At 35.7% G+C, this 22474-nt stretch overlaps 1 protein-coding gene across 1 annotated transcript; it reads right to left on the bottom strand.

The window, feature by feature from the left end:
• Positions 1-3784: 3784 nt before the first annotated feature.
• Positions 3785-9742, bottom strand: LOC143256909 (receptor-transporting protein 4-like). The gene is made up of 2 exons (XM_076514757.1): positions 9280-9742; positions 3785-4005 (listed from the first exon to the last, which is right to left on the bottom strand). Exons 1-2 carry the CDS (start codon positions 9424-9426, stop codon positions 3853-3855), a joined length of 300 nt encoding a protein of 99 aa, XP_076370872.1. The 5' UTR covers positions 9427-9742; the 3' UTR covers positions 3785-3852.
• Between the last annotated feature and the right edge of the window lie 12732 nt (positions 9743-22474).

Here is a 22474-nt window from a genome sequence, read left to right on the forward strand (position 1 = left end):
CCGCTGTACCAGCGGGGAACGTTTACAGGAAGAATGTCTAATAATTATGTATATAATCAACCATTAGGATGCTTCATTCTTAACTGTATATTAATACTTGCAGTAATTAGTTTAGCATTTTCGGCCCGGCATGGCCAAGCGTGTTAATCTCGTAATCTGAGAGTCGCGGGTTTGCATCCCCGTCGCGCCAAATATGCTCACCCTTTCAGCCGTGGGGGCGTTATAATGTTACGGTCAATCCCTCTATATATTGGTAAAAAGAGTAGTTGGCGGTGGGTGGTGATGACTAGCTGCCTTCCCTCTAGTCTTACATTGCTAAATTAGGGACGGCTTGCACAGATAGCCCTCGAGTAGCTTTGTGCGAAATTCAAAACAAACAAACAAATACTTTAGCATTTTTAATCCTCTTCTAGTAAACAATCCACGTACCTTTCGCTACGCACTATTTTGTTAGGCTGAAAATTAAATTATGTCCACAGTGGTATGTGTTTTTTATCATTTAAGCAGAGATTCATGATATATCTCTGTAAACATTATCTGCTGTCGCATTGGCAAAATGGTTAGCTCTGTATTAACCAAATGCTATCAAATAAAATTTATTGTCATGATTAAACACTGTATGTGCAAAAATCTTTTGCTAGGACTATGTGTGGGAATTTTCAATTAATATTGAACAAATATTTAATTACAGTGGATTATGAATCTTGTTTTTCTTGAAGATTGCACAGACTAATCATTTGTAACATTACATGCATTTTTCTATGTATTTACGTGAAAACAAGGTGAAAGTGAAGATATCCGTGGAGATAGAAAAATATTTATAGTTTTATCGTAATCATAAGATTAGTAAGCCAACAAATAACTCTTATGTTTCTAAAACTATCGTAAAGTTTCTCATATTTATATGTATAATTACAAATTATCTAATATAAAAACTAAGGGATAAATGCATACTTTGCGTACGAAGTATACTAAACTTTTCTGATTATTGAAACACTATTTAGCAAATTAAAATAAATAAAAAAGATATAGACAAGACTGAATTCTCGCCCTCTCGCATGGGATCACATTCAAACATTTCTATAAATTTAAGCTGTCCACAGTCAAAATATGTCTGTCATCTCAAAATCAGTCACGGTCAAAATAAATTGAAGACTATTTTACTATCTGCCTTTTCTTTAATGTTCAGCGGTAAGTGTGAAAGTGGTTTATAACATTAAAATTTGAAGTAAATACCTGTGATGGATACACATCGCAGACAACTCAGTGTGTAGCTTTGTACGTAAAAAAATAAACTTTAACGATTTTATTTTTTTGTAATATTATCTGGCCTCTTTTTGTTGTTATAAATAACTTTCGTGGTTCCGTTTTTAATAATTATTCATTTTATGAAAAACAGTTAAACACATCATATTAATACACCAAGAGAGAAAAAAATGCATTTTGAAGTAAACTTGTGGATCAAACTATGTTGAACTTTTTACATTCAGTCATAAAAATAACAGTAAAATGCAACAACAACGCTAGAAACCTGGTTTCGTTACCCGTTGTGGGGTCAGAGCTCGGATAGCCAATTCTGTAGCTGTTTGTTTAACTTGAACCTAACGAAAGAACACGTTATAATATGGAGAACGTTTTAAATTATAATATCAGGAAGTGTAAACATCAACTGTCTTCGCTGCTCGCTATTTCACTTCTTTTTTCTTTCCATAACGGTGTCAATACTTTAGTTTTCCCTAAAGTATTAAGGTCGTGGGTTCGAATCCCCGTCGCACCAAAATGCTCGCCATTTCAGCTGTGGAGGCGTTATAGTGTTACGGTCAATCCCAGTTGGCAGGGGATGGTGATGACTAGCTGTCTTCCTTCTAGTCTAAATCAGGGTCGGTTAGCGCAGATAGCTAGCTCTCACATAGCTTTGCGCGAAATTCAAACCAAACCAAACCAATTTCTCAGGCCCGGCATGGCCAAGCGCGTAAGCACAGATAGCCCTCGAGTAGCTTTGTGCGAAATTCCAAAAACCAAAACAAACTCTTCGCAAGACTTTAAACCGTATCGTCGTATAGGGTTTTGTAAATCATTTGACCCATACAAAAATTGAGTTAGGTTAGATGAATCCATCTATCAGAGAAAATTATTGAATTAATGAGTTTTTTAGTCAGTTGTTGACTAATAATTGCATAAGTTAACCGGTGAATTATTTAAGTACTGTGAATACTGAATTTTGTTTCGACAAATGAATAGAGATACAAAATTGGTAAATAAGTTCATTTTCTGTTAGCCACAATCTATTTATGAAGTTAAATTTATCGGTGAATGTTGGTTATCCCAAACCTGTAATTTGTAAAAAAACACATACAAAAAAACACTTGTTATCTGTGGCTTAGATTTACACTCGATAATCCCTTGTGGGTAAGCGGTAAGTTTATATACTAACAACACTAAAATCTTGGGCTTGATTCCATTTATCTGTACAGAACGCAAATAAGTCACAGTGTAACTTTGCACTAAACAATAACTTTTAGTGAATAATCCGCAATACTTGTTCAACAGGAACATATTCTAATACTTATACTGAAAGCCACTCTACTGAACAATTCACAAGAATAAAACCATTGCAGCAAAACACACAATTCTCAGACAGAAAGCCCTCCAAAAACTCATCTAATAATAGAAGCCATTACAACCGTAAACACTTTAATACTCAGTCTGAACATCCATAACAGCTCGTTCAACAACACAAACCATTACATCATTGGGTACTTGAAAGTCATATTACTGAATAACTGTGTGTGTGTGTTTTCATTTAGCGAAGCTATCTGCTAAGTCGAACCCCTGATTTTAGCATTGTTACTGAATAACTCATAAAAACTCTTCAAACAATAGAAACCATTACGACTGTACACCCTTTATACTGAGACTGGAAGTAACAACAGAGATGAAACTAAACACGAAATTAAGTTCAATACAGAGAGAATATAGTTTGTCTCAAAATGCAAAAGGTAGGGATATCGCGTTTTAAAATCTCAAAACTTCAAATAACCGTATCTTAAAAGAAATAATTGCTATCTCTTAATATGGAATTGCTTATTACATACAAGCCATATCATAATTTATCAAAGGGTAAAACGTTTCAAACATTGTGAAAAAAAACAACATTCGCCTCATACGGGAGCGCAAAATTAACCTTACTTGTTTAGAAACTACGTAGCTAGACAACGACACATTTTCTAGTAACAAACACCGCTACGAATAGAAAAACAATTACCTTCAAAAATAAAATATTTCGCAAAGAGACACACTGTACTCAAAAACATATTTCTTGTTCCGTAACAAAATAGTGATTGGGTGAGTTCATCAACATCAAGAAAGGGTAACAAGACTATTGGTGTGAATTTTTGTTTGTTTAGGAATTTCGCACAAAGCTACTCGAGGGCTATCTGTGCTAGCCGTCCCTAATTTAGCAGTGTAAGACTAGAGGGAAGGCAGCTAGTCATCACCACCCACCGCCAACTCTTGGGCTACTCTTTCACCAACGAAAAGTGGGATTGACCGTACGGCTGGGAGGGCGAGCATGTTTAGCGCGACGCGGGCGCGAACCCGCGACCCTCGGATTACGAGTCGCACGCCTTACGCGTTAGGCCATGCCAGCCCAATATTGGTGTGAAACACTGATTGCAGTGAGTAGTAACTGAATGCAATATTTATTTTTTAATGATATATAATGATTACAATTAAAGTCACACGAACAAAACTGAAACACTATGAGGTTGATAAGTAAGCGCACCTGATCTCTCCAGACTATGTTTCAGATTATTGGAAGTATTATCTCAAAGACTGATTTTCGTAGTTACGTCAGCGTTCGATACACACACCATGCTTACAAGCTTGACAGAGAGCACCATTGTGTGGATTCCGGGATTTTCCAGGACAACGGTTCAGATGTATTGGCGGTTTGGTGAAGCCATAGAATACTTGGCCAACTCGACTGAAAATGTTGACCAGTACCTAAAAATGCAATACGAAGATGATTTGATTACATAATTGAAAATTCTATTTGATAATAATGAAATAAATGAAGTATGTGTTGGGAACAAAATAAATCTATATTAATAACGTTGCATTCCATAATGCTGATATTAAAACTAAGTACTGTATATGTTCTTTACATCGTAAAGTAATATATATATATATATATATTTTTTGTTTTATTATTGTTTGTGTATGATGCAACATACTATGTCTAATCCTAAACTCTCAACTTTACAATTCTCAGCCTTATTTGGATTTATGTATAATACAATAAACTGCTTCTTATTCTAACCTACAACTAAATATAATCCAACAAATTGCATGTTTAACTCGCAATCTTACAATTCTCAGGTTTAATGTGGTTTGTTCAAAATGACGAGAAACCCACTTGAAGTAAAAATGTGTGCTAAAGACGACTGATATATGTATTAAAACATTATCTAAAATAAAGTACACAACAACATTTCGACCTTATTAGGTCAATTTCAGGATAATAAAAAAAACACAAACCTAAGGTGACGTAAGAAGGTCAAAACATTGTTCTGTAATTCATTTTACTTACAGTTTTAATATCCATCTATACCAGCCGCCTTTAGAATATAATGTTGTTTGCACAATATTCTTAAGGTTAATTTCATTATAACTAATATATATATTTTTTTATTATAAAGATTACGTAATATCGTTAGCTTTATTTATAGACTTAGGACTAATCTACCAGGCTGCGCCAAGTATGACGTTTTACTGCGCTGTGGTAGTTTTACTTGGAAATCCATTTAAACAAACGATAAGTTTATTATATTGCGGACACGGCGTTGATTAGGATATTTAATAAGTAGACTTTTATTTATTATTTTTTACTATTTCTTATCTTATTTTAATATTTATTGTTTTACTATAATGTTTATTCTACATAGTATTAATTTTAATTTATTAATTTCATTATAAACATTAGTTTACATTATAAGCATAGTTTATTGATAGAGGACTAACATAGGTCTATTTTGTCGTCCGAGACAATTGTAATCTTTGCCACGATGTAACAGATCTTACTTGGGCATCTCCGAAATAACTTAAATTTTTACTACAGTGCAGACGTACACACAGTGTTGATTAGAATATATATTATTTCTACTTTTATTTTTAATTTTTTTTCTAATTTAATTTAATGTTTATTATTTATCATAATGACCATTCTGCATTGTCAGCAATTCTAAGTTTTCTAAGTTGATCAGGTTGTGTAACTGAGTGTCGGAATGTAGAGGGCGTGCTCAGATGTTTGAATATATAATTTTATATTATTTATTTTATTATTATTATTTATTATATTATTTTAATATAGGTATAAAGGTGTTCCTTTGTATTGGTTTATTTTGGGCTTCAGCTGTTGTATAAGTAAGGCTTCTTTAATTTTGCGTTTATTTATGTTTGATTATTTATTTAGTATTTGGGTGTTTTCTATGGTATGTTGTGTTTATTTAATTTGCAGTATTTGAAAACGTGTAAAGGTGACTTTTGTGTTCTTTGAATCTGGTTTCCATTTTTCTATTTGTTTCTCCAATATAGAAGTCGTGGCAGTTATCACATTGTATTTTACAAATAATATTAGTGTGGTGTTTCTCAGTGTAGTTTTTACATAGTATAGACTTCAGTTTTGTGCCTGGTTTTTGAGTAAATTTGGTATTAACTGGAATGTCATATTTTGTTACTAGTTTTTGCCAAATGTTGGTTATTTTTCTGCTGATGTCGGGAATATACGAGGGCTGTTCAAAAAATACGCGGACTGTTTGAATTGCGCGGCTCCAGTTGGTTCCAGTGGAATCCGCTTGGTGTTGCTAGGTTCGCACAGATCAGCTGATTACGACGCCATTTCCTGATTGCAGATATCTTCATTTGTGTATTAGCTACGCGGTTTTAAGTGAAGTACGATTTTTTCGTTTGGCGGATTTCAGGATGAATGACCTGAAGGAGCAACGACTTGCTGTGAAATTTTGTGTTAAACTTGGAAAATCTGCGACTGAAACTTTTGCTATGCTTAACACGGCTTACGGTGATGTTGCTATGAAGCGTAAGGCATGTTTCAAGTGGCATGAACGTTCTAAGGATGGTCGACAGTCCATTGAAGATGATGAGCGTCCTGGACGTCCTTCCACGTCAACTGACGACCCACACGTCGACAAAATCAACACCCTGGTGCGGGCAAATCGACGTCTGACTGTTAGGGAGCTTGCTGAAGAGTTTGGAATATCAGTTGGATCTTGTTACGAGATTTTGACCGAAAAATTGAAGATGCACCGCGTTGCTGCGAAATTTGTGCCTCAGAACTCGTGCGTTTTTGGCCAAACACTCGATCACTGTTCTTCCCTACCCCCCTACTCACCTGACCTTGCTTCTTGCGATGTTTTCTTGTTCTCCAAACTCAAAAGACCCTTGAAAGGAAGAAGATTTGAGACGATTCCCGAGATTAAGGCAAATGCGACGAAGGAGCTGGAGGACATTACAAAAGAAGCGTACCAGGACTGTTTCAACAAGTGGAAACACCGTTGGGATAAGTGTGTTGGGGAGGAGAGTACTTTGAAGGGGTCCCAGACCTGTAACTTCTAAATAAAGTACATTTTGTTTTATGACGTCTGTCCGCGTATTTTTTGAACAGCCCTCGTATGGTATGCAGCAGTATTTGTTTGTTTGTTTTTGAATTTCGCACAAAGGTACTCGAGGGCTATCTGTGCTAGCCGTTCCTAATTTAGCAGTGTAAGACTAGAGGGAAAGCAGCTAATCATCACCACCCACCACCAACTCTTGGGCTACTCTTTTACCAACGAATAGTGGGATTGACCGTCACATTATAATGCCCCCACGGCTGAAAGGGCGAGCATGTTTGGCGCGACCGGGATGCGAACTCGCGACCCTCAGATTACGAGCCGCACGCCTTAACACGCTTAGTCATGCCGAGCCATGCAGCAGTATATGGTTTCGTGATTTTTTGATTCATGAGATATATTTACTTTTGTTGGTTGATTTTGCTTTCTGTCTAGGTGTGTGCGAATAATGTTTTCTACGGTTTGTGGAGGAAACGTATTGATGTTGATGAAGTATTGTTTTATTTTGTCTTATTCATCGTTAATTTTATTTGGTGAGCATAGTTTTATGGCTGTGTTTATTTGGTTTTTTAGAATGATGAGTTTTTGTTTTGTTTCATGTGTTGAGTTCCAAGGAATGTGTAGTCCAGTATTGGTGATTTTTCGGTAAATTTCTGTTTTAAATTGTGTATCGGTTCTTGTAATTTTGAGGAGTTAACGTTGGGATATATAGAGTTAATGTGATTGAAAAAATTAAGTGTGTGTTCTATAGATGTGAATCCCGCAACCGTGTCATCTACTCGTACATATCTGTACCAGTATAGTGGTGGATGTAATGCTGTGTTAATTGCTTGTATTTCAACTTGTATCACAAAAATATTGGCTAGAACTGGTGATACTGTGTTGCCCATGCTTAGGCCATTTGTTTGTATATAGTTGTTGTTGTTAAACATGAAGTTTGTCTTTATCGTGTTGAATTCTATGAGGGTTGCTAATTGGTTGCACTTTATTCCTACCTATGCAAAACCGACTCACGCACACCACAAATATACGGCATTCCCAAACCTCATAAACCAGAATGTCCATTACGACCAATAATGTCCACATATGAATCGTTTAATTACAATCTTGGTAAATACATAGCATGGGCATTCTCCAAATATGTAACATCAGCCAGCTCATTCATCAAAGACTCTTTTAATTTCAAGTCTAATCTGAATCAACTTAATCATAAAGCCTTAATTGCCAGTTTCGATGTTATATCCCTCTTTACAGAAGTAGCCTTAGAACTCTATATCCGAGACCCTAACCCATCTATAGACATTCCCAGCAACCAAACATCTAAGCACGCCCTCTACATTCCGACACTCAGTTACACAACCTCTTTCAAACATGTGGTCAGCTTTCGGTCAGTTACCTCTTTCTTTCTTTGTGAACCTGACGTTGACCGAAGAAGGTCGAAACGTTGTTCGCTCCTCTACGTAAAATATTTTCTCAACCCAAGCTAGCCGTTTATGCATATATATGCACACATGTGCCGTGCCTTTTCTGCTTTCTTATTTTACGCGTAAGGCGTGCGACTCCTAATCCGAGGGTCGCGGGTTCGCGCCCGCGTCGCGCTAAAACATGCTCGCCCTCCCAGCCGTGGGGGCGTATAATGTGACGGTCAATCCCACTATTCGTTGGTAAAAGAGTAGCCCAAGATATGGCGGTGGGTGGTGATGACTAGCTGCCTTCCCTCTAGTCTTACACTGCTAAATTAGGGACGGCTAGCACAGATAGCCCTCGAGTAGCTTTGTGCGAAATTCCAAAACAAACAAACAAGTTTCTTATTTTAATGAATAATTTTCAATTTTTGTTTATTTTAACTATTTATAGTTTTCACATAACACCTGATCAAGAAAGTAATTAACTTGCCTTTGTTCTAGTAACCTTTATACTCAGTCATCCCTTGGAGATAAGACGTGGTCTACCTATGAGTGAATTCTCTGTAAAGCTGTACCCCATACATGAGTCAACAGTGTTTCTAAAGATGATCCAAGCGATATCTCGACGTTACAACTTTTCTTACATTTGAATGAGAATAACCAGTGACGTGTTAGCTCAAGTCGCATTGGGTAACCTGGTGTTGCCGATTAACTTTAGTACTATATTTAACTAGTCTGGAACATAATCTTAAGTGAGTCGGTCAGCTTGGAAATAAGAATTAAGGGTGTATAACTAGCCTAGGCAATCCAGCTCTTCAGTAAAATAAAATAAGCCTTGAGAGAGTGTAATCAGTCTAATCAACCCACTTCTCTTGTAAAGGTCACTATCTATCATCGAGAAAGTGGACTACACACTGTGTCATATTGTTTCATTATTTTTTACACACAGTGGCTAGTCTATTTTTTGCGCTACCTCGATCAGTTTAAGAAAAATGTGAATTGCTTTGCAATATACTTGACAAATCTTCTGTTCTATACAGCACCTACCTGATTTGCTCTTTAGCAAAATAATATTTATCTAAATATAGAACAGTATTAACTACAATACATACAACAAAGTGTATCTAATCCTGGAGTTTTTACATTCTCAGTTTTACTATGGTTTGTCTATAATGCAGTAAACAACATATAATCCTGAACTCACAAAGTTACAGCTGTGGCTGTTCACATTGATGCTTGCTTACCTTGACCACCTCCTCAGGATACCACATGGCCAGTTCATAAAGTCCGTCTTTACACCGTTCGCACTGCTGGCCACAGAATTTGAAAGCTACAAGACCTTCTCCTTTGCTTGGGTTTAAATCAAACCAGAACATAACTCGTCTTTTCATTGAAGTCCACGTGTTGGCGCATTTCTGAAAAAAAATATCAAGAATAGAAGGTAACTTGTTTGTTTTACTTTAGCTTATTATTATTGGCATGACAACCTTTGTATATTTAACTACAATATACGAAAATCTCTTATTTTAAAGCGGCATGTCTGTGGACTTACATCGGTATAAACTGGTTTTCGATACCCGTGTTGGACAGAACACAGATAGCCCATTGTGTAGCTTTGTGCTTAAATTAAAAACAAAGAAGCAAACGTAATTCTGTTACAGTTTTGACTAACAACTACAATTATGTCTGCTAAACCAGATAATTTTTAACAGCTTTCATTCTGTGCGCATTTTTCCCACGTAGATGTGTTATACTCTAGAACAAGGATTCCCTGCCGTTAACTCAGTGGCGGCGCCAGGATATTTTCGATGGGGGGGGCTAAGGTAAACTGTGGAGGGGCTTCCCAAAATGCCATCAGTATGAAGTATGGATGGTAAATTATAATAATGTAAATACCAAGGTACGTTTCAGAAAGGTGTGCTATTTTGAACTGCGTTTTCAATGCAGTTTTCATTGGAAACTCATTCTCTGATTAATAATTCATTATTACAAATTAGAAATAATCTGTTTATGAAAATATGCGTATATGTAAAAGAGGAAGCTCACCTAAATTCCAGGGTAGTGATAATGTAAAATTACAGGGCTAATTAGGGAACACAAACACAGCTTTGATAGGGCATGTTGTAAAACTGTGGGCAGCTAATGGGAGTGAGCGGGGGGTGTGTGGCGTGCGGCTGGCACCTGGATCTCGATCGGGCTGAGTCGATTGTTAGCCGTACGCAAAGCGTACACTAGGTTCAGCGGCTCGGTGATCATACGCTTAAGGCGTTCGAGGTGGGAATCGCGCGCTCGAACAAAGCAAACTCGCGGCCTGGATATTGAATGGTCATAACAGCACCAAAACAAAATGTCTAAATTGCAGTTGACCTTCACAGAAAGGCTAGTTTCTTCATAAGTTTACATTATTCATACAGGCCAAACTGTGATTGTGATATTGTTCTTATTACCATAAGTGTGACAAGCACCTGTTACAATAATGTAACTACTACATTACTTTAAATTAGGCACTTCTAAATAGCCCAATGATAATTTCAAAATTCATTCTAAAATTGTTTAGAAATATTATTTGGTCAATTAACACGTAAGGTTATTATCTAATCATAAGTATAAAAGTTTAACATTAATTGGATTGTAAGTCACAATTTTAAGTGTATGCCACAATCCTCAGTGCAATTTTGGATGGCTGATACACAATGCAAAATGATCTCACAGAGGACACAACACCGGCGAAATGCATCATAGTTTTGACCTGTACACAATACACTTATACATGCATGCTATGTTTTACTTTTCAATAAAAGATAAATGAAATTAATGGGTAAATACCTGTGAAACCTTTGGTTTATCAAGTAAAATCCCTGATGATCTGTTGTAACTTGAAATCAATGTGGTTGTCTAATCTTCGTCAAAGCTCAAGATAGAATGGCATTACACACGGAGCGGCAATACAGTTTCAGTGCATTCAGTACGTTGCTATGGGACGCATGACACATACTTCCGTCTTAATGAAGACGTTGAGTTGTACAGATCTATGTCTCTTTGATGTTAATTGTTAAGTAACAACGACGATTGTGTTTTCCATATTTTATGAATATATGTAGGTAACAATATTTTGGGGACTGAAGGGGTGGCTCATTTGGGGAGGTCAACCCCCCGAGTTACTGCTCTAACTAGAGGTACGGCAGTAAATACAAATCAGAATTAGATCTAATTTTAACCCTGATTAAATTAAATTAAGTGAGGTGGTATCAAAGCTTCACAATAAAATAAAGCATGTTATTTCTTTTTACAAACATAATAGAAGGAAATTACACATGACAAATGCAATAGGCAAACGTGTTCACAAGACGTTAACAAAAATGAGGAAGAGAATCTTTAATGTTTTCATACCTTCAGGGGATCGATATGAACAGAAAGTTATTAGTACAAGCTCATAGGAATACTTCAGCAACATCTACCATAGTAGATCTAGAAATACTTATGACTGTGTACTACTAAAATTTTAACAGTTTCAAGAGTGAGGCCATAGAGGTGAAACTGTTGTACTGTAAGATAATTAAACAATTTTTGAGCAACTGAAACGTCATTCTTTAAACTAAGATTAAGAAAGAGAGAGACACATGTGGTGTGTTGCCAATACCAAAGGGGCTATAATACTATTAGTGTGATTTATTAATACACAAAATGAAAACACTCGCGTGTGAAAACTGACGAGTATCTGGAGGGTGTGCAATGTATTACTAATTCGTTTTCACTCTTTCGCATGAATGGAACAGCCTCCAGTGGTGCAGCAGTATGTCTGTGGACTTACAATGCTAGATGCTAGGTTTCGATATTCCGTGGTGGGTAGAGGACAGATAGCCTCAAACAAACAAATGAATGAAATCATTTTATTCTACAACTATTTTATTATGAAGATTGACTTAACATCTGCCACTAGCATCCATAATTTCGAGTTGATAAACTGTAGGAAAGTCAGCTAGCGAAAAGCCTCAAAAGACAACTGTAGGGGTATTAACACCCTCAGTTTTTGTTGTTTATTGTTTTTGCTTTTTTGGAAATAACAGCAAACCGTAAACATAAGATTTGCAATCATGAGAGTAGAAAATATTATAATAACCTTTACTGCCCTTATACAAAACACTTGGTAATCTATAAGGTGAAACTGTTATTATAATTGCCTTTAAATATCACCACGATGTTTCACTAATGAGAACACGTTCTTTACGATAGTCTGTCTGTTTGTAAACTACTAATACACAAAATAAAAACACTTAACGAGACTCAATCAAGTATCTTCTACAGAACATTCCCTTATTTCTCCAATCTACTGTTACTTGTGGCTTTGCTTATTTAATACTTTTAGGGAAACCAGTTTTGCCTGGAAATATTTATTTGGTAGTAAATATTTATTATAGAGTTTCTGAAATAACAATAATATGCTTAGTAGCCCTTACCTGATCTTTTGGGTTGATAGAGTCTTAAATAATGCCTCTTAAGAAGATAATGACACTTTCTGGACGTATAACACCAAGAGGGAAAGCTTATAAGTGAAGAAAGACAATTTTACAAAAGAGATAATAAGTCTAGGAAACATTTCCTCATAAGCATAGAAATTTTGTCAATGCTGCGACTAGCCATGACACCAGTCAGCCTGTGATCACTGAATCAGTGAGATTTGCCCGCTTGTGATGTACCCAGATGCACCTTGAGGATCGATGCTGATAGAATGGAAGCAAGGTCGAATAAGGTTTAACAGAATAGGTTGAGATCTAGCGAGCTTGAAACCACATGGCGAGGTGTCTACTGAACTCCCAGGCCAGTCAGAGCACAGCAGTTTTAGCTCTGGTTAAGACACTGGTGACTAGTAGCAGAGACTAGATGTGCTGTTGGTAGGTGACTTTTACCCTTCCATGTTGTCTCACCAGAGGGTAATGCTGATGACATCCATTGGTGAAGGCTGTGATTTACTAGATTCCTATTTTGATTAATAAAGTTGCTTTTGAATTTTTTATTTCTTATTACAGTTAAAATTTAAAATACGCCATTATTTTACGAACAACCTAACATATTCATTAAAATGTTGGTTTTGCTGTTTATTTTATTGAACGTCGTTACTTTTTAGTTTGATTTATTGGATGTTATTTCATTTTTATTATAAGGATTATTTTGCATTGTTAGTTCAATGTATATATTTAGAAATAACTTGGATCTCCTAAGTTGGCCAAATCTCATGACATATACATTTATAACGTTTCTACCTAGAAAACATTTGAATGCTTTGTTTCATCGGTTACATACACCTCGCTGTTAATGACATTTTCAACTGACGAAACATAAATAAGTAGAAACATTATAAATATATGTTTCATTAGCTATACTGATTCCCAGGTTAGTTTTTAGTTTCACTCTAACTACATAGCTTGCTGTGGTTGAAAGTTATTATTAATTTTAAGGATTATCCAATTTAACAACATTATCGTTTCAGTACTGGAATATAAAATAAATATAACCAACCAGTGTTTCAACTTATTTGTGCAAAACTTCACATGCTTAATTTTTTATATTAACATTAAAACAAGAGCTATAATGTAGTTTAATTCAATTAATCTTTTTGTAATATTGCTCTCTGACAGCAGAAAGTTTTCAAACCACTATGTGATTGTTTTCCCGATTCGACTGAATGAAAATACATGTACGTAGCTTAAAATATATTCGCAATAAATGGACATAAAAACTTAAGAAACAAGATAATTAAAAATTATTGGGACAGTGGTTAGTCTACGGATTTATAACGCTAAATCAAGGATTTGATTCCCCTCGGTGGACACAGCAGATAGCCCGATCGTAAAGAAACTAAGCACGCCCTCTATATTCCTACAATCAATTACACAACCGCCTTCAAACATATGGTCAGCTACCGGTCAGTAACCCTTTCTTTCTTTGTGTTTGTTTGTTTTTTGAATTTCGCGCAAAGCTACTCGAGGGCTATCTGCGCTAGCCGTCCCTAATTTAGCAGTGTAAGACTAGAGGGAAGGCAGCTAGACATCACCACCCACCGCCAACTCTTGGGCTACTCTTTTAAAACGAATAGTGGGATTGACCGTAACATTATAACGCCTCCAAGGCTGAAAGGGCGAGCATGTTTGGTGCGACCGGGATTCGAACCCGCGACCCTCGGATTACGAGTCGAACGCCTTAACACGCTTGGCCATGCCGGGTCGTTTCTTTGTGAACCTGTCGATGACCGAAGAAGGTCGGAACGTTGTTCGCTCCTCTACTAGTGCTTTCTCTATCCATACCAGCCGTTTTTAAATATATAATTTTCTCTACAAGTGGGTTTTCTCGAAATCACAAAGTGCTCAATACCTTCTATCTCTATGGTTAAGGCTACTTGCACAATGATAATAGCAAAAAAAAAATGATTTTACTATTATTAGACAAAGTTCAGAATTAATCCATTTGTTCTTCGTATTATTGCTATTATTCATGTTATTCTTGTTCCACAAGTCTACAGAAAAAAATCACTATGAATATTTTATTCAAACCTGGGCAAAGCTACTAAAAAAACTTCTGCGTGGGCCCTATGTCTATTTCTAAGTTGAGTTTTAGTACCAGCATATGCTCTTTGAAGCCATTCAAATATCGCAAAAATTTAGAAGTCATTTAAGGTTTTCTTTCAGGTACAAGTTTTACTAATTTACACCAATAGATGGCATTAATACATGAATATGTACTACAATTAGTCGCATGATTCAGTTTAAAGGCGGAGCCTGTGTACAGTGCTATTCCTACTGCGTTGTTATACTAATCAGTTTGTTTTGTTTTGGAATTTCGCACAAAGCTACTCGAGGGCTATCTGTGCTAGCCGTCCCTAATTTAACAGTGTAAGACGAGAGGGAAGGCAGCTAGTCATCACCACCCCCCGCCAACTCTTGGGTTACTCTTTTACCAACGAAAAGTGGGATTGACCGTCACATTATAACGCACCCTCGGCTGGGAGGGCGAGTATGTTTGGCGCGACTCGGGCGCGAACCCGCGCCCCTCAGATTACGAAACGCACGCCTTAACGCGGTAGGCCATGCCAGGCCTACTAATCAGAAATGCTACATTTTATACTGGTCGGAAATGCTTTGTTTTATTAAAGTAAACAATGTGTATATTTATAACTATGTCCCACCCTCATTAATACTGATTATTGTTTTACAAACTGCTAAAGAAGAAAACGGCTACGAGTATTTTACTGAGATATGAACAGTAGTAATGAATGTAACATAGGAGAGTTTATTTAAGTGCTTTTGTTTTTTCGCCCTAAAGAATTTCTTTAAGTCCTTCAAGTTGTGCCATTCAAAAAATTTGGTGTTTTACTAATGCACATTTCCAATTACAGCGCATTAGTTGGAAACTGCCACGAGTTCACTGTTTTATTTTGTTTCTACGTAGTTTTGTGGTTATATGAATGAATTTCTAACAATATATTTCTCTACTCTTGTCAGTGGTGAATTATTCTACTGAATTTCGTAGTTTGCTGAAATTGTTAGAGCGTATTTTGTTATTATTATTTATAATTTTTTTTTTTTCACAAACAACAGCAAAATTGACTGTATATTTTACACCAACACCTAGAAAAATATAACATATGAAACCCTATGGATGTCCATGAACTTTTTAAAAATTTGTTTGCTTTTTTTTTCATTCAAAGTTGGTTTACTTTGTTATAAACACATAATACGATGTTGTGGGGAGCGGGTTCCTCCAAGCTTCTTAAACGCATATTTACACAAAATCTTAGGCACAACACCATCTGGCTCACTAGATAATGGTTGGATGAAAAAAAATAGCCAATACAGCAGTGAACTTTAGAATACATGTAATATTCAACTAAATGAATATAAAATGGACATAAAATTTTAAGAAACAAGATAATTAAAAACTGTTAATTTAAAAAGGGAAATAGGGATCATCATAAAAGTACAGAAACAAGTTAAATCAAAATACAAAGATTATATTTTCAACCCTACAACTAGAGACTATTAAAAAGTAAACTAACTAGGTTGGAAATAGTGTCTGTATTTTTTCTCAAGCTACAAATTCCTATTCGAACCTATGTCTACAGTACTTATTAGCTTTAGTCAGGCCTGGCATGGCCAGATGGTTAGAGCGCTCGACTTGTAAATCAAGTGGTGATGACTAGCTGCCTTCCCTCTAGTCTTACACTGCTAAACTAGGAACGGCTAGTGCAGATAGCCCTTGTGTAGCTTTGCGCAAAATTCAAAAACAAACAATCAGTTTCAGTGAAGTAAAAATAGAGATGCAAACAGGCAGAGTAGCCTGTGACAAAACATGAAATGGAAAGAATGACAAAAATATTCTCTTGTCCTAATATTTTTGCACAGTATGTTTTTCTTAAGTAAAACCATAGGCATAAGCATCACACATACTGAAACGCTTGTTATCGAAAATTCAAAACACACTAACATATTATTTACGAAAACATCTCAGTTTATAAAATACTGATTAACAGCCCAATGTTATGATTTCTAATTTTTGTAGCATGTTATTAGTCAAATCGAACAAATCTTCATAACTGAAACATAAGAGGTATTACTTATAAAGATTCCAGCTAAAATAAGCATAGAAACTAAAACATAAGACATGCACTTGAAATCTATAATTAATTTGGCCATCCCCCCATCGTGTTGAAGTATGGAATATTTTACCTATCTGCAATCGCTTAAACTGACTATTTCACCATAGCCTATTATGCTATTTTCAATATACGTAAGTAAAATAGCAGACTTCTCAAATATCGCACATACTAAAACATTTATTAATAAAACTTCATGTTAGATTAAACTTTAGTGGAACAAAATTTTAGGTTTAAAATACAAGATTTCTATGCGAGTTATATAGAAAAGCGAAAAGTATAGGAATAATGAATTTATAAAGAGTTTCATATCTAAAGCGACAGATAATTGGAAAAGTATGTAAGACAAATTATTAACTGTAATATTTGTTTTGTTGAAATAATGGGTACAATGCATATCGTTGGAATGCAATGTTACATAGTCAATGTAAGACAATCACTATGTATATTGGATTCTACTCCATATGGAATATCCTAGGACTAGATAGAATATAATGTGACGTAGTCGGTGTAAGACATCCAGGACTTTATAAGATTTAATATTATATCGCCAGTGCATGATAGCTGAGATGTCTATACAGTACAGTTTTTAGTTAAGCACAAAGCTACACAGTGGGCTAACTACGCTCTCATCATACTAACGCACTTATAGGTATTTCTTCGTGGCCTAGCAACATGCTGTCTGTTGAGTAACACTCGACATATGGTGTCACTCCGATCAATACGTTCTTTAGCAGAAGACACATCCGCTTGTCAAGTTCGATGGTGGTCTAGCCCTCTGGTTCCACTTGATTGAACTATTACGTCATTGTATCTATTCCCTTTCTCTCCCCCCCCTGCGGCAGCCAATTAGTGCGCGATGTTTTAAAACAAGTTATAGTTATTTACAGTTTTGAATCTACTAGGACAAAACTTGGCAGGTATACTCGGGAGGTCCAGAATTGTGCTTATTTATGTGCCTTATATTCACTAACCTTATTTACTTAGGATTCCAAAAGGGATTAAAAAGAACCCTGAACATCACTCATACACGATGGGAGTCTAAGACTAGATTTGCAGAATCGCAAAAGTCGAACTTGGTAAGGTATTTTGTGTGCTTGGCCTTGTCGGGATCTTGGAAGCGCTATACTTGAAATTGCGTTCATGCTCCCTACTAAAAGCTAGCAGCAACAAACTTCGCATACGTTCTCACCTACAACAGGAGCGGGTGATGTCCAAACGATGTTTATTGTGCATAAATAACAGAGAATAATGAAAGAGGCTTGACTGTATATTCGGGTATCCATAAATTATGGGTGATGGAACTTTGAAACCCGTAACGGAACGTGGGTACTTTAAGTTAAAGTTAGCAAATACTGCTTCACAACGGCGTTTTGTTTGCTTGTTTTTCTTTGAATTTTGTGAAAACTACACGAGAGCTTTTTGAGCAAGCTGTCATTAATTTAGCAGTGTAAAACTAAAGGGCTAGTTTTTTTACCAACAAATTGTGGGATTGACCGTTACATTATAACGCCCCCACGGCTGAAAGGACGAGCATATTTGGTATGACGGATTTTCGAACCCGCGATCTTCAGATTACTAGTCGAGCGCCCTAACCAACTGACCTCGTCAGGTAACTATCAAAAGAAACTGATAAATTACGTAGAAAGCTAAAATTTGAATGAAGAAATGTTAATGTACAAATGTTTAACTTTAATTCTCTTGTTCCTAAAGTACACATGACCTTCACATTTTGATTGTTCAAAACCTTATACCTGAGAAATAATGGTTCCTGTGAGAGCAGATATCGAAACATACTCATTTTATTTTATTTATTTTGTATATTTTATTATCTTATAATTAATACTATAATTATACTACGCTAGTTTTAGTATTATCTTAAAATAAATATTATTGAGTACAGGCCAGGCGTGTTAAGGCATGCGACTTGTAATCTGAGGGTCGCGGGTTCGCATCCCCGTCGCGCCAAACATGCTCGCCCTTTCAGCCGTGGGAGCGTTATAATGTGACGGTCAATCCCACTATTCGTTTGTAAAATAGTAGCCCAAGAGTTGACGGTGGGTGGTGATGACTAGCTGCCTTCTCTCTAGTCTTACACTGCTAACTTAGGGACGGCTAGAACAGATAGTCCTCGGGTAGCTTTGTGCGAAATTCAAAGACAAACAAACAAGACAAACAATTATTGAGTACTGAAGGACTAACGACCATTGCAAAGACAGGTGGTTATTAAAATTGTTCTTTAAAATACATTTTCACACATACACATAACCACCCATTTCTGGACGTAGGTTATCTAATTTAGAATATCTTGAAATTAAATAAAATGGAAATGTTAAACAAATAAATTTAGAAGAAAAATATTTTAGGCCATTTAAATTGGATTGCTATTTTTTACAGTTTATGTTACGAAAAATTTAATTATTTCCTGCTTATTAGAACAATTGTGTATGTTTGGTTAGAATTTTCACGCAAAGCTACATAAGGGGTATATGTGCATAGCTGTGCGTGAAGACAGCTAGTCAGTGGCACCCACATTTGGATTTTTCGTGCCTGAAGAAATTGTGAGATTTGATCACCACTCGTATAAGCACATTCCCAGCTCCGAATTGCAAATTTCATATTTGCGGCAACGAGATCCAAACCACAAATTCAGGGATTTATATTTCGGGCACGCTAACTACTAGGTCTTGTTAAACATTATCAGCACTGAATAAAACTAACTTTTAAATATGAGATAACAAAAATATAACAGTTCAAAATATTATTCAAGAAGAAAGATCGACATATCTCTCTGCTATAAATTTAAAATGATATTTGATTATTATGAAAAATTAAAAGTATTTTTTCATAAATTTGTTTATTATATTCTTACCACATGAAATTCTGTAAACGCTGCAATGTAACATGTTCTATCATTGGGTAAGTTTTAATAATTTGGCAAAATGCATGCGAAATCATTTTCAGTTAAAAAAGTCGTGTATTTTTTTCAATACCGTTTAATACAGGCTACACTGATAGACCTAGCTTCAGAAACAAGATTATGACAGCAATTTTGAGATTACACGTAACGTTTGTTTGTTTTCTTATAGCAAAGCCACATCGGGCTATCTGCTGAGTCTACCGAGGGGAATCGAACCCGTGATTTTAGTGTTGCAAATACGTAGATTTACCGCTGTACTAGCGGGGGTCAATAACCAGAAGGAAGACGGCCTCCAAATAACACTATAGGCCTTGTGTAACCTTCATGAATTACGACAATGACAAATCATTCTAGTTGTTTAGAGCACAAAACATCCGTATTCCACTTTTATCTATAACAAAATGTTGAGTTTTACATTCTGTAAAGGAAAATATATATGTAAAACGGCTGGTTTGGGTTGACAACATTTTTTATGTAAAGGAGCGAACAATGTTTAGATCTTCTTCGGTCATCGTCAGGTTCACAAAGAAAGAAAGAGGTAACTGACCGATAGCTAACCACATGTTTGAAGGGGGTTGTGTAACTGAGTGTAGGAATGTATAGGGCGTGCTTACTTAGATGTTTGATTATATTTATTAATATAGGTATAAAGGTGTTCCTTTGTATTAGTTTATTTTGGGCTTGAGTTGTTGTATAAGTAAGGCTTCTTTAATTTTGTGTTTGTTTATTATTGTTTCTTTATTTAGTATTTGGGTGTTTTCTATGGTTATGTTGTGTTTATTTGATTTGCAGTGTTCGAAAACGTGTAAAGGTGACTTTTGTGTTCTTTGAATCTGGTTTCCATTTTTCTACTTGTTTCTCCAATATAGAAGTCGTGGCAGTTATCACATTGTATTTTACAAATAACGTTGGTATGGTGTTTATTTGGTGGACATAAAAATTCTAAAAGCAGATAAAGGAAATGCTATAGTCATAATGAACATGGATGAATACATCCAAAAAATGAAGAACATCCTGTCAGACACAAACAAATTTAAACCAATACACACAAATCCAACAAAGACACACAAAATGCAACTGAACAAAATACTACTAAAAATGAAAAAATCCAACACAATTTCAAAAACACTTTATTCCTACCTACGCAAGATCGACTCACGCACACCACAAATATACGGTATCCCATAACCTCATAAACCAGATTGTCCATTACGATCAATAATGTCCACACATGAATCATTTAATTACAATCTTGGTAAATATATTGCATGGGCATTTTTCAAATGTGTACCATCAGCCAGCTCGGACTTTTAATTTCAAGTCTAATCTTAATCACCTTGATCATAAAGCCTTAATGGCCAGTTTCGATGTTATATTCCTTTTTACAGAAGTCCCAACCGCTGAAGCCTGCAAGATAGCCTCAGAACTCTATATCCGAGACCTTAACCCATCAATAGACATTCCCAGCAACCCTCATAGAATTCACCACGATGAAGACAAACTTCATGTTCAACAACCTCAATATATACAAACAAATAGCCTAAGCATGGGCAACCCAGTATCACCAGTTCCAGCCAATATTTTTATGACACAAGTTGAAACACAAACAATTAACACAGCATTACATCCACCACTATACTGGTACTGATATGGAGATGACACGGTTGCGGGATTCACATCTACAGAACACACACTTAATTTTTTCAATCACATTAACTCTATACATCCGAACATTAACTTCACATGTGAACAGGAGGAAAGCAATCAAATATCATTTCTTTACCTCAAAATTACGAGAACCGATACACAATTTAAAACAGAAATCCACCGAAAAATCACCCATACTGGACTATACATTCCTTGGGACTCAGCACATGAAACAAAACAAAAACTCGACATAATAAGAAACTAAATAAACACAGTCATAAAACTATGCTCACCAGATAAAATTAACGATGAATTAGACAAAATAAAACAATACTTCATCAACATCAATAAGTTTCCTCTACAAACCGTAGAAAACATTATATGCACACATCTAGACAAAAAGCAAAATCAACTAACAAAAGTAAATATATCTCACGAATCAAAAAATCATGAAACCATATACTGCTGCGTACCATATATTCCCAACATCAGCAGAAAAATAACCAACATTTGGCAAAAACTAATTACAAAATATGACATTCCAGTTAATACCAAATTTATTCAAAAACCAGGCACAAAACTAATGTCTATACTATGGAAAAACTACACTGAGAAACACCACACTAATATTATTTGTAAAATACAATGTGATGACTGCCACGACTTCTGTATTGGAGAAACAAGTAGAAAAATGGAAGCCAGATTCAAAGAACACAAAAGTCACCTTCACACATTTTCGAACACTGCAAATCAAATAAACACAACATAACCTTAGAAAACACCCAAATACTAAATAAAGAAACAAACATAAACAAACGCAAAATTAAAGAAGCCTTACTTATACAACAGCTGAAGCCCAAAATAAACCAATACAAAGGAACACCTTTATACCTATATTAATAAAAATGATCAAACATCTAAGTAAGCACGCCTTCTACATTCCTACACTCAGTTACACAACCCCTTCAACCACGTGGTCAGCTGTCGGTCAGTTATCTTTTTCTTTCTTTGTGAACCTGACTATGACCGAAGAAGGTTGAAACGTTGTTCGCTTCTCTACATAAAAAAAAAAAATTCTCAACCCAAACCAGCCATTTTACATATATATTTTTCTCTACAAGTGGATTTTCTCTGATTTCACTGATTATTCTGTAAAGGACTTTTTGAAGTTCATACAAAAATAATATTTTCATTACACGTACCCGTAATTAATTAATCAATCGCA

Source organism: Tachypleus tridentatus, chromosome 1, assembly GCF_004210375.1.
Source record: "Tachypleus tridentatus isolate NWPU-2018 chromosome 1, ASM421037v1, whole genome shotgun sequence".
Classification (NCBI taxonomy): domain Eukaryota; kingdom Metazoa; phylum Arthropoda; class Merostomata; order Xiphosura; family Limulidae; genus Tachypleus; species Tachypleus tridentatus.